Source organism: Fukomys damarensis, unplaced genomic scaffold (assembly GCF_012274545.1).
Source record: "Fukomys damarensis isolate Sample0158 unplaced genomic scaffold, DMR_v1.0_HiC HiC_scaffold_2, whole genome shotgun sequence".
NCBI lineage: Eukaryota > Metazoa > Chordata > Mammalia > Rodentia > Bathyergidae > Fukomys > Fukomys damarensis.
In genome coordinates this window covers 8,703,471-8,715,717 of record NW_022900914.1, presented here as the reverse complement: position 1 = coordinate 8,715,717, position 12,247 = coordinate 8,703,471, and the positions used below count along the sequence as shown (strand labels likewise).

Sequence of the window (12,247 nt, the reverse complement as noted above, 5' to 3'; positions counted from 1 at the left end):
GCGCATTGTATGGTACACTGTATGGAGACCTCTCACCACCCATCTCTCGCCTGACTCTCCATGGCCCCTCACATCACCACCAACTTGAGAGGTGCAGACTCATTGTAAGGTGTTTGTTTCAACTCTTCAGCCTGAAATGGGAGGGAAGGGACCAGGAAGAAAGGGCAGAGAAAACCACAGCCCTAGTTTCTTTTGCGTTGTTGGGTGCAAGGAGCAGAGGGATAGAAGAGAAAGATGTAAGGTCTTCCTGTGCTTGTGGAAACTGTTATGTCACCTGAGAGGGCCAGTAGTTTATTTACTACTTACATCATTGGCCAAACTCCTCACCGTTAATTTTTCTGACTCTTCCATCAACCCTGGGTAAATGGTCCAGGAAAGAACTGAGCAGTGTCTTTGGAGTAATCAAAGAGCAGCTACCCTAATGGATTCCTCAGTGCCATGTGCTTCTATCCTGTGTGTTCCCATGACAGTTCTTCCTGCCTTTGTTCACCTTTTCATCTCCATCTCTGTCTCTGTTCATAAAAGCAATAATAACTGTAACGCATAAATGAGTTTATAGTCATCATATACCACCACATCCAGAGAATGATTCTGGCAATAAAATCGAGGGGTTGGGACAAAGGAACTATGCTTTGGCTCTGGGACCTATTTGTTTCTTGTGAAAATAGGGCTGTCCTTTACTTTTTCTTAATTTTCAAGAGGGAGTTGGTGGCAGTGAGAGATGCAACTGTTGGCACTGGCAACTCTGGTGAGAGGCCTCTGGAACCAGAATCTGGGCGGGTTACAGGTCTTCCCAACCTCAGATGTTCCAGAGGAGGCTTATGAATAACTCCTTCTCTGCATTTTAGTCTCTCTGGTATATTATAATAACCCCCCCCAAATAAGTTAGACCAAAAATTCCAGAAAGACCCCAATCCAAACAAAGACCAAGAAGTCAGTATTTTTTAAAAAAATTTGTTCAAGCTCCGGCACGTTACTGTCTGCCCTGCCATTTGACCCATAAAAGCACCCCAATCGAAGCTTACTCGATAACCAAGTAGCATCCCTTACTTTCCTTGGACATTGGTTCCAAAACACTTCTCTCTCACACCCTGGAAACCATTATTTCTTGGGACAGGAGTGTTATAGGATACAGAAGCCCAGCAATGGAGACATCTAGCTGAGACTTAAGAAAGAATATGAAGGGGCCCGGGGATTTAGCTCAGTGGTTCTACTGCCTGCCTGGCAAGTGCAAGCACAAGGACCAGAGTTTGATCTCCGGTAATAAATACATAAAGGGAATTTAAATGTACCAGCTCTAGGCTGAATCTCAGTTCTACGTTTTACAGTCTGTGTTTACTTGGGCAAAGGTCTACTCTGATCCTGAGTCTTCCGTTATATAAATTTGGGTTAATAATGACTTTCCCCTTCTCAAAAGGCAACTGAACGATAGAATGCATGATCATCTGGCACAGAACCAGGTAGACGCATACTGAATACTCGCTGTAAACTGTCAGTATTAGAGTTGTGATTTCATGCAAGTCGTATAACTTATTTCAAGATTGGCAACTGCTTTTGCCTATCCTGGCAATGGCTGTGTTTTCCTCCCAGAATTTAAGGAATAAGCGCGCACTCAGCCACACTGACGTACGTACGTCAACCAGCAAGAAAGACGATTCAGACTGCGAAGTACCCGAGTTTGCCGAAGGCTTTGTGGGCGTGGCTTGGCCTTTGCTTTGCATACAGCTACGGGATTGGTCGAGGGGAGGTTTCCTCAAATTTAACGTGGGCCCGCCCTAGTTCTCGCTGCGCTTGCGCACATTCTGTGCTCTGTCTTGAACCCAAGACGTGACGTGTGTCGCGCTCAGGTCGCGTTTGCGTCAGCGGATGTCGCGGCCGAGGCTTTGCGGGTTGTCCGGGTAACCGCGGAAGTTGTCGCTGACTGGTAGCATCTGAGGGATAGGTGTGCGTCATGCAGTTGAAGCACCTGAGGACCCTGCTGAGCCCTCAGGTGAGGAGTTGCGCGCCTCTTCCCTCCCCCAGACACCGTGTGGTCGAAGAAAAGTGGAGGAACTGAACTTTATATTGCTGAGCACCTACTTTGTGCAGGAGATGCTCGTTACGCTACTGCTTTGATTGAGCTTTCAGTAGGCGATGTAGATTATTGAAGAGCGTAGCTTTCAATCCATTTCATGCGTCATTTGGGTACTAGGTGCTCGGAGGGATCCGAAACCACCCCAGGACTGTCCCTGCCTTACGGAGGCTCCGTCCAAAGGGAGAGGCGCGCGTGTACGGACAATGGATATAAGTATACACCGCATAAATTAAGCACTTTAGGGCAATCCCTAAAAAGAGAGGGCGGGAGACTGAACCGTCATTCTGATGAAGATTTGTTGCATGAGATTCGCTAGGGGAGAAGCTCTGAAACGTAGAGAAGAAAAGGTGGGTTTTAGAGTTGAGACCAGACTTCAGGGTCTAATTAACTAAATAACCTGATATCTCTGACTTTAGCCTTTATCATGCAGTCTCTTTCAGCACATTGAATAATGGAAGTAGTGATAATAGCAACTTTAGAGGACTTGGGAGGGCGTTAAATGAGGTAGTATACCCAAAATAGCACTATAAACTGAAAAGCAATCGCTTCTCGGCCTTTTGGCTAAGATCAAGTGTAAACTGCAAAGTGGTGTAAAAATTGATAGACAAGAGGAAGCAGATTCAAAATTGAAAAGCGATGGGGGAAACTGCACACGCCTGTAACACCAGCCCTCAGGAAGCTGAGGCAGGAGAATCGCTGTGAGTTCGAAGTCAGCCTGTTCTGCATAGTGAGTTCAAGGCCAGCCTGAACTACATAGCAGGAGCCCTGTCTCAAAAAAACAAAGGGCTGGGGATTTAGCTCAGTGGTTCTAGCGCCTGCCTTGTAAGTGGCAAGGGCCTGAGTTTGATCCCCGGTACCAAAAAAAAAAAATTTTTTTTTTGAAGAACACAAAGCTAATAAAAATATCTGCATAGTTGAGCGCTTAATATATACCAAGGCAGCATAAGTAGACATTAGGATTGTGATTTAGGGAGTCAGACATACATATTTATTTATTTTTTGGGGGGTACCAGGGATTGAACTCGGGTCCTTGCGCTTGCAAGGCAGGCCACCAAACCACTGAGCTAAATCCCTGGCCCCAGACATACATAATTTAAATGTTGGTTCTGCCACCTACAAGCTATATATAAACATAGGCTTAACTACTTAACCTTTCTGTGCCTCAGTTTCCCCTTCTGTAAAAGGGGCATCATAATAGCATCTACCTCAGAATTATGAGGTAAAGTGAGATCATGGAGTCAAGCACTTATCAAAATGCCTACCTACCATATGGCAGTTCTTGTTAAAGCTTAGTTGCTATGGTTCTGTTCCCTGTCTCATTTCATTCTCTCAACAATCTCATGTGATATATATTGTGCAGAAAGAAGGATAAATGATTATAGGACTCAGGAAGGCTTCACAGAGGATGTGGCGCTTGGAGAATAAAGGAAATTTGAGCAAAAGAGAGTTGTGCTCCTTGTTCAGTAAGCTGCCCCTGCCTGTAATTTTAAAATTGCTTTGCTGTAATGGAAAAATTGGAAATGGAACCCTCCCTCAGTCTCTCAAAATCAAATGATGTCATGTTGCAGGGAAGGCCAGTTGCCCAGGATTGGGCGTAGCCAGGAAGCAGGATGATCAGCCAAAGTTGTGGGGAGCCCTCAACCCCTCTCGCCCAGTTTAGTGAAGAGTTAGAGAATGCCAGTTGTGGTGTGGCTATTTTCTGCCTTTGGCTTGAGGATTCTGGTAAGAAGAGCCTTTTGACTTCTGACTTTGGAGATAGTGGATTCAGAGTAAAAAGTGACAATTGTTTTAAGCCAAAAAAAAAAAAAAAGAAAAAAACCCAGGGGATTAATCAGACAATTAGTGCAGAAGCTAAGTTTTTAAATTCCTAGTCGTGAGACCTTTAAGGTCAGAGAACCATAGATGAGCAGAGCTGGTGGTGGGAGGGACAGACACGGCTAGAATGATTCACCTGGGTAACGATCACTTCTGACTTGTGCTAATTTGAAGTGAGTACTTCCGTGGAGGGTGCCATTGCTCATCCTGTCTCTCTCTTAATTATTTTACTCCCCATTCCTAATCTTTCACTGTCTGCCTCTTTCCTGCTAAATAAACCAAAGTCCTTATCCTGGCTTCAGAGGTCCTTCCTGAGATGTCCCCAGTGTCACCTCCTCTCTGCTGTTACGTATTTACAAGGTAGTTTTGGCAGGAGTAAATTACTGTTTCTTGACCAGAGGTTGCCTCTGCTCACGTTATGCGTTCAGTCAGGTAATTCCCCCACGGCATCTATTCTTCAAAGCTCAATTTCATCATCTCAGGCTTTTCCAAATTATCATAGCACTTTGTACATATTTTTCTTTTTCTTTTTTGGAGACAGGGTCTCACTGTATAGTCCAGGCTGGCCGTGAATTCACGGCAATCCTCCTGAGTGCTGGATTCACAGGCGTGTGCCACTGCACCTGCTGTATTGCTCTGTTAAAAAAGAATTAGTGCATGTTTGCATTATATAATGTGTACATTCTTCATGGGGCGCTGGTACACACACATATCGCATCTTAATCCTTTTTACTTCCTGTCCTCTTCCCATCCCTGCATGTATTTCTCCCTTACATCTTTTCCTATTTTGTACCACTTTATTAGATTGTGGGGTAGGACCTATATTTTTCTCTTTGTTTTTCAGCCCGTGGCCAACTACTTTTCTCAGTAAGGTGTTCAGAAATATATTAACTGAATGAATAGCTAATGAGTGAAACTTATTAGAACGACTGAGTGTATTTCAGTGGCAGACCTGAGACATGAGGGAACAAGGGGCCCGCTGCAAGGATACAGTGGTGTGGTTGAGTCAGCGCATTCACACTGTGAGTCTAGAAGCACACTGTCCTCAGTCCATGTTCTGATGGCTCTGAAGTCCAGGATGGGGCACAGGAATCTTTTATTAAAAAAAACAAAGGACTGTGACAGGAAGAAAATGGAAGAGAGTCACAAGGCTGGACATGCTTTTGGCATTCTAGACCAGAATCAGGGTTCATTTTATCCCTGTGCTTCTGCAGGATGGAGCTGCCAAGGTGACCTGCATGGCCTGGTCCCACAACAATGCCAAATTTGCTGTCTGCACCGTGGACCAAGTGGTGTTGCTGTATGATGAACACGGGGAGCGGAGAGATAAATTCTCCACCAAACCGGCTGACATGAAGGTGAAGAGCACTCAGGTGTACCTTGGCCTGTTGATGAGGTCTTACAAGCCTGGGAAGCATCTTAACCCACCTTCTAGCATTGGACACAACAAATGTCCTACCCCCTCCCTTTCCTCAGTATACATCTCTTTTTATACATGTGCAGCTTTTCTTCTTTTTACTTTCTTGTATTTTCATTATCTCTCTTTTTCTTTTTACTTTTAGTATGGCAGGAACAGCTATATGGTCAAGGGCATGGCTTTTTCTCCAGATTCCGCCAAAATTGCCATAGGACAGACTGACAACATCATCTATGTCTACAAGATTGGAGAAGATTGGTGAGGGTGGGATTGGTGGGGTGAGACAGCCCCACAGGGAAGAGGATGCGTGAGAAATGCCTCAGTGTGGGAGGAGTAGGAAGGATGAGGACCTGAGCTCAGGGATGGAAGGCACTAGGCCTTCTGGAATCTGTTGCTGTTGCCTCCAGGCCTTTACCTGTCCCATGTGTTCTGCAGTCCCATCCCTGGAGGAACTAGTAAGATCAGCAGAGGCCCCAGCATGATGTTGCATCTTTGCTCTGTTCCTGAGCTGCTCAAGCTCCTTTCGGGGCTCCTACAGAGGGGTAGGAAGCACTAGTGGGCCAGGAAAGGTGTCTGGTCTTTCTTCCCTTCCCTCAGCATCCCTTTTGGCAGCTTATTTAACGTGCTTTTCTTCCTTTTGTTTGGCAGGGGTGACAAGAAAGTTATCTGCAACAAGTTCATCCAGACGGTAAAGTTCAGAGCAGTCCCTGAGAGCTTAAGATCAGCAAACATATATCAATACATCTGGTTTTTTGCGGGGGTACTGGGGATCGAACTCCCGTCCTTGTGCTTGCGAGGCAGGCGGTGGAACTACAGAGCTAACCCCCCGGCCCTAATACATCTGCTTTTAAATGCAACCAGGAATTGCATTTTCTAACCTCTGAATGTGGCTTTTTCTACCGCAAGGATGGTCCTGTCTAGCTGCTCACCGTTACCTGCTTTCTTGTTAGCAGCCCAGTCGTACCCTTCCTTTGCTTCCCTATCGACGACTGGGGAGTAGAGTGTGGTGGGTGTCAGGTTTTCGTAAACCTGCTGACCCACAGGGACAGGAGCCTCATCAACACTGTTTCCATACAGAGTGCTGTCACTTGTCTGCAGTGGCCTGCAGAGTACACCGTTGTCTTTGGACTGGCTGAAGGCAAGGTGAAGAAGGGAAGGGAAACACAGGAGAGGTGGTGGGTGGGGACAGTGGGTCAGGAAAGGAGCATGGTTCATCTCTTCTCTTAAAGCCAAGTCGCATACTAACGGATAATGTGTGGGGGCCAGTTTTGTGTGTTTGGGTTTTTTTTTTTTAAGGACCTTGGTGAAATTGAAAGTAGCCCTAATCAAACTTGTATCCCTCCTCCCATTTTCAGGTTCGATTGGCAAACACCAAAACTAATAAGTCATCTACCATTTATGGGACAGATTCTTATGTGGTGTCACTGACAACAAAGTGAGTAAGAAGGGTCAGGACAGAGCTCCAGTGGGGTCTGGGAGACCATAGTGTGAAAGATGGGGAGGCCTGGTAGCAGGAACCACAGGCAGGGTAGAGTTTGACAGAGAAAGGGGACTTTCTTGGAGAAATGAAATAATCCATTCCTCTATTTCTCTCCTTTCCCCGTTTTTCAGTTGCTCTGGGAAAGGAATTCTCTCCGGCCACGCAGATGGTACCATTGTTAGGTATTTCTTTGATGATGAAGGCTCTGGAGAGTCACAGGTAGGGATAAATGATGTTCTGCAATGGGGTGAAAAAAATCAGAGGAGCTTTCCTGGGAAGGCCAGACATCGGAAGCACTGAGGTTGAGGCACTGGGGGGAGTCCCGAGGGCGAGACCTGTGGAGGGAGACAGTTCATACTGTTTATAGGAAGAGATGATTCGGGGAAGGGATCTTGGGATGAAGGGAGTAAAGCTTCTGAGGCAAATGAAAAATGAAAATTATTCTCATTTCCGTAAAACACATTTACATATATAACTTCATAGAAAAAAGTTAACTGTTCACTCTAAAAAGGGAAAATGATGGAGATACAAGGAAAACTTGATGTTTTATGCTGTATAATTCAGTATTACTTGAATCATTCATATTATGTATTATATGTAAAACAAGTGATTAAATGTAGCCCTCCTAAAAAAAACAAATGGAGCCAGAAAAATCTGTGAGCCTAGCCAGTGTCAGTTAATGTGTAGGACATCTCCTTTGGGGTGACTTTGTTTGTTTCTTTGTTTTTTGGTTTTTTGAGACAAGGTCTCACTGTGTAGTTGAGACTGACCTGGAACTCACTGTGCAGCCCAGGCTGGTCTCGAACTCACAGCGATCCTCCTGCCTCAGCCTCCCGAGTGCTGGGATGACAGGCGTGCGCCACCATACCCAGCCCCATTTTGGGGTGACTTTACTAGGCACACATCAGAGATCTCCCCTATCTTGAGATTTTTATAGAGTATGAGGCCAACATGTGTGTATAGGTGTGTGCGTTCATGAAGCAGAAAGGGACTTGTGAAGTCTCAAGACGAGGGTAGGAAAATGTTGGAACAAAGATTTCTGCAGGACACAGTAGGCAGAGTGGGTGTATCAGGTGCTGGGAGGAGGAATTTCTGGGGTGGAGCCCTAAGAGTATGACTGAAACCCTTTCCTTGTGTCTTAGGGGAAGCTGGTTAACCACCCGTGCCCACCCTATGCCTTGGCTTGGGCAACCAGCAGCATTGTGGCCGCTGGCTGTGACCGGAAGATTGTGGCCTATGGAAAGGAAGGCCATGTGCTGCAGACATTTGATTACAGCCGGGACCCGCAGGAGCGGGAGTTCACCACAGCTGCAGCAAGTCCCGGGGGCCAGTCTGTTGTCTTGGGAAGTTATGACAGGTGGGTACCCTTTCCCTGTAAACTCTCTGTCTTACCAGATTATTCTCAACAAGAGTAGCCGCCTGGACAAAATGAAGTGTATGTTTCAGGGATTCTCAGATTATAATCCATACCTCCTCTTCTTTCTACTCCCCCCACCCATGGGCTGGCCGGCAGTTCTAAATACGTCATGCGAGCGGTTTTGTCTCTGTGCCTCTCCAAGGATTCCGTAGCAGAATTCATCACCACTGTCTGTGTGTTCCCGTTGCCTCTTTCAGATCACTAGCTTGGAGTTGAGCAGAATATATTCTCATTTCCTGCTTGTACCTCTCTGGCTATGTTAATGTTTGGATGAATGAATGAATGAAACAGCAAATAAACACTGAGTCCCATCTGTCCTTTTTTGGGGGGAGACATTTTTGTTCTGAGATTCAGGCTGGCCTTGAACTCACTATGTAACCTAGGTTGGCCTCATGGCAATTGCCCTGCGTCAGCCTCCCCAGTTCCATCAATTCTTTGAAGGATGCTTTACCGCAACTTTGTCAGTCCGGTCTTTCTGTCCCCTCCACTCTTTTTTGTTTGTTTGTTTGGTTTTTGTTTTTGTTTTTTGTTTTTTGAGACAAGGTCTCACTGTGTAGTTGAGACTGACCTGGAACTCACTATGTAGCCCAGGCTGGTCTCGAACTCACAGCGATCCTCCTGCCTCAGCCTCCCAAGTGCTGGAATTACAGACTTGTGCCACCACGCCCGGCTCTGTCCCCTCCACTCTTATGTTTCATGTTTCTATCTTCTCTAACTCCTACCATGTCTCTTTTCTTTTCCCATATTTCTATACTACTGACAGTTTGTTTGCCTCACTTGCCCTGATTTTTTGTTTTCTCCATTCCTGTTGCTTATTTCATTTAATTTTGCCTTGATTTTCCCAGCTTCCTTTGCCCCTTTTGTCCTCTCTGCTAGACTCCCCAGTTCATTTGTTTTCTTGAATTCCCTTTCTTCAGCAAATCTAATTTCTGTCAGAAGCTTATTTTCACACATTTGCTGAGCCTCCACCTCTTCTAAAAGCCCTCTACCTTATTTCAGACTTCGGGTGCTCAACTGGAGTCCTCGAAGAAGCATCTGGGAAGAGGCAAAGCCCAAAGAAATTGCCAATTTATACACTGTCACTGCCTTGGCCTGGAAGCGGGATGGCTCACGACTCTGCGCAGTAGGTCACTCGTCATCCCTTTGGCACTGGTGACTTGGGAAAAATCTGCCTCTCCACAAGCGTACCCACCTGGCATCATTAGGGAATCTTGACGTCTCCTTTTGATTCCCAACTGAAAGTCAAGTGTTAAAGAGGAATGTACGGTCACCTGGAGGCCACACAAGAGACAGCTGTACAGGCAGGGCTGACTTCTCCCTAATTTTCCCGGCCACATACGAGGCCCTGGAGTCCTGTGACTGCCACCTCTTTCCTTTCAGCACTTTCAAAAAATGCCAACTCTTCTTTAAATTCTAGAGCCTAGAATTTGAAGATGTCACCAGATACTCCCTTCATACCAGTGTACAGAATATGTTACCTTTTCTGCTGTCATTTTTCCTTCCAGGGCACACTCTGTGGTGCAGTGGAACAGTTTGACTGCTGCCTCCGAAGGAGCATTTACAAGAATAAATTTGAGCTGACCTATGTGGGACCCAGCCAGGTGAGCCACTGACAGCCTGCTGCACTGAGACCTTGTATAGTCTGTTCATCCTTGGAACAATTCCCACCTACTGGCTGCAGCCACAGTGTCGACTTTAACCTTCAGCCCTGTAGCGTAGCTGTTCTGAGGAAAACCGTGTGTTGGGGAAACACCCTGGAAGCTTGCCTGCTCTTGTTCTGCTGGCCCCTCAGAAGGAGTCTCAGCACTAGGCTTACGGGTACAGAGATTCCTGCTCACATCTCCCAGTTTTTGTTTTTGTTTTTTTTTGTACGGGGATCAAACTTGGGTCCTTGTACTTGCGAGGCAGGTGCCAGAACCACTGAGCTAAATCCCCAGCCCTTTTTTTCTTTACATCTCCCAATTTAAAACCTCACCACTCATCACCCACTGTCAAGTTGACCCATAGGATCTCATGTGAACTCTGCTCTTGTAGGACCTCAGAACTCATGATGCTTGATGTTGCAAGCTAATTTCTCAGTTCTTGAGCCCATGTTTTCGCTTTACCTCTATCCTTTTCTGTTTATTCCTTGGTACCCTTATTTCCCCCCATCGTTTTATTCTTTTCAGAAATATTTATTCTTTCTCTGTTATGTGTAAACAGTTAGGCATCATGAATATAAAGGTAATTATCTGTAAGACATTGTCCCCTAATCAGTAAGATCATTATAGCAAAGGAACAGCCTGTTAAAAATCACCATATTAGTCCGGGATTTAGCTCAGTGGTGCCGCCACCTGCCTTGCAAGGGCAAGGTCCCGAGTTCAATCCCTGGTACAAAAAAAAAAAAAAAAAAAAAGAGAGAGAGAGAAAAGAAGACCATACTCCATCATAATTGGTGTAAAACTTTGTACGAAGAGCTAGAGGAACATAGCTACTGGTTTTACCTTGTTGAACTTGTAGAACAATGGTGGTGAACCTATGGCACGCATGTTTGTTTTTTTTTTTCCTTAAGGCAAAAGGTATTAATGTAGAGTTGTTTTTTCTAAACCAAAACCTGTATTCAGGTTTAATTGCAGTGTTGGCACTTTGCAACAAATCACCGGGTTGTGGGTTCGGCACTCCTTTCTAAAAGCGTGGCCCTCACTGTTCTAGAATCATATGTGCTCTGAGCAGCAAAACAGATATACATGGAAGTCTTTCACATGTAGTAAAGCCCTCTGTAAATGTAAAGTGCCATCCTTATCAACAGTGTCCCAGCCACAGTGCGGAAACAAGGTACTGTGTTTAGCACTATGGAAGTGGGCAGAGGGGTGCAGCACTCTCACTCTCCTTTTGCCTGGGAGCCTCAGAGTCTCAGATTTGTCCCCTACCAAGGTGATTGTGAAGAACCTGTCATCAGGGACCCGGGTGGTGCTCAAGTCACACTATGAGGTGGAAGAGGTGAAAATCCTGGGAAAGGAACGTTACTTGGTGGCTCACACATCAGATACGCTGCTGCTGGGAGACCTGAACACAAATCGCCTTAGTGAGGTAGGGGTCAAGAACAGAAGGGTGGGGACAGGGGCCTTTTGGCTTGCTGCTTCTGGGGACCCCGGGACTCAGGGAAAGCTATCCACGGGAAGCTGTGACAGTCTGATGTCTGGGTCCTGGTTTCAAGGAATGAGAAGTTCAGAATCCTGGAGGATGATTCACCATAGTTGGACTATTTGGTGCCATCTCAGAAACATAGGGACCAAGGCAAAAATCTGACATAGTGCCTCTTGTATAATGCCAAACCTCCCTAAACTTGGTCTCTGACTCCTACCACTTTTTTCAGCTTTGTCTTGGGTAATTATCCATATTGTTTCCTTCTTTTCCTTTTACAGGTAGCCTGGCAGGGATCTGGTGGCAATGAAAAGTATTTCTTTGAAAATGAGAATGTGAGTAGAGCTTAATTCACCATCACCATCTTTTTTTTTTTTTTTTTTTTTTTTTTTTTTTTTTTTTGTCACGGACTATGAGTTGAGACTGACCTGGAATTTACTGTGTAGCTCAGGCTGGTCTCGAACTCACAGCAATCCTCCTGCCTCAGCCTCTGAGGGCTGAGATTACAGGCATGTACCACCACGCCCGGCTCTCACCGTCACCATCTCGATTAGCCCTGGGAAGCTTGTGTGTCAGGAGGGCAAGTTGTAAATGATAAGGAGACAGCAGATAAAGGGGAGAAACAGCCAGGATAAAAATAGGCGTCATCTTGGATTACAGTCCTCCTTCCTGTACCGTTTTTTCTTCATGCCTCTGGTCCCTTTCTTCCCCAGGTGTGTATGATCTTCAATGCTGGAGAGCTAACCCTAGTGGAATATGGGAACAGTGACACTTTAGGTTCTGTGCGTACTGAATTCATGAGCCCTCACCTCATCAGGTAACCTCACAAGGTTCTCTGAAACCTTGGAAGTTCCTTTTGACTTCCAAATTTTGTGTCCTTCACTAATCTTTTTTTTTTTTTTTTTTTTTTTTTTTTTTTTT

General features: G+C 45.6%; 1 protein-coding gene across 2 annotated transcripts in view; it reads left to right on the top strand.

Annotated features, from left to right (window-relative positions):
* The first annotated feature begins 1,823 nt into the window (after positions 1 to 1,823).
* Positions 1,824 to 12,247, top strand: part of Ift172 (intraflagellar transport 172) — a 35,145-nt gene continuing 24,721 nt past the window's right edge. The window contains exons 1-13 of one of the 2 annotated variants that reach the window (XM_010604730.3): positions 1,824 to 1,990; positions 5,104 to 5,247; positions 5,452 to 5,564; positions 5,955 to 5,994; positions 6,384 to 6,449; positions 6,662 to 6,741; positions 6,918 to 7,005; positions 7,929 to 8,143; positions 9,203 to 9,326; positions 9,709 to 9,804; positions 11,117 to 11,272; positions 11,608 to 11,661; positions 12,040 to 12,143. In XM_010604730.3, the coding sequence (XP_010603032.1) occupies positions 1,952 to 1,990; positions 5,104 to 5,247; positions 5,452 to 5,564; positions 5,955 to 5,994; positions 6,384 to 6,449; positions 6,662 to 6,741; positions 6,918 to 7,005; positions 7,929 to 8,143; positions 9,203 to 9,326; positions 9,709 to 9,804; positions 11,117 to 11,272; positions 11,608 to 11,661; positions 12,040 to 12,143 (1,319 nt within the window). In that variant the 5' untranslated portion in view covers positions 1,824 to 1,951. The remainder of the gene's footprint in view (positions 1,991 to 5,103; positions 5,248 to 5,451; positions 5,565 to 5,954; positions 5,995 to 6,383; positions 6,450 to 6,661; positions 6,742 to 6,917; positions 7,006 to 7,928; positions 8,144 to 9,202; positions 9,327 to 9,708; positions 9,805 to 11,116; positions 11,273 to 11,607; positions 11,662 to 12,039; positions 12,144 to 12,247) is intronic. The other variant, XM_010604729.3, reaches the window with a different exon arrangement.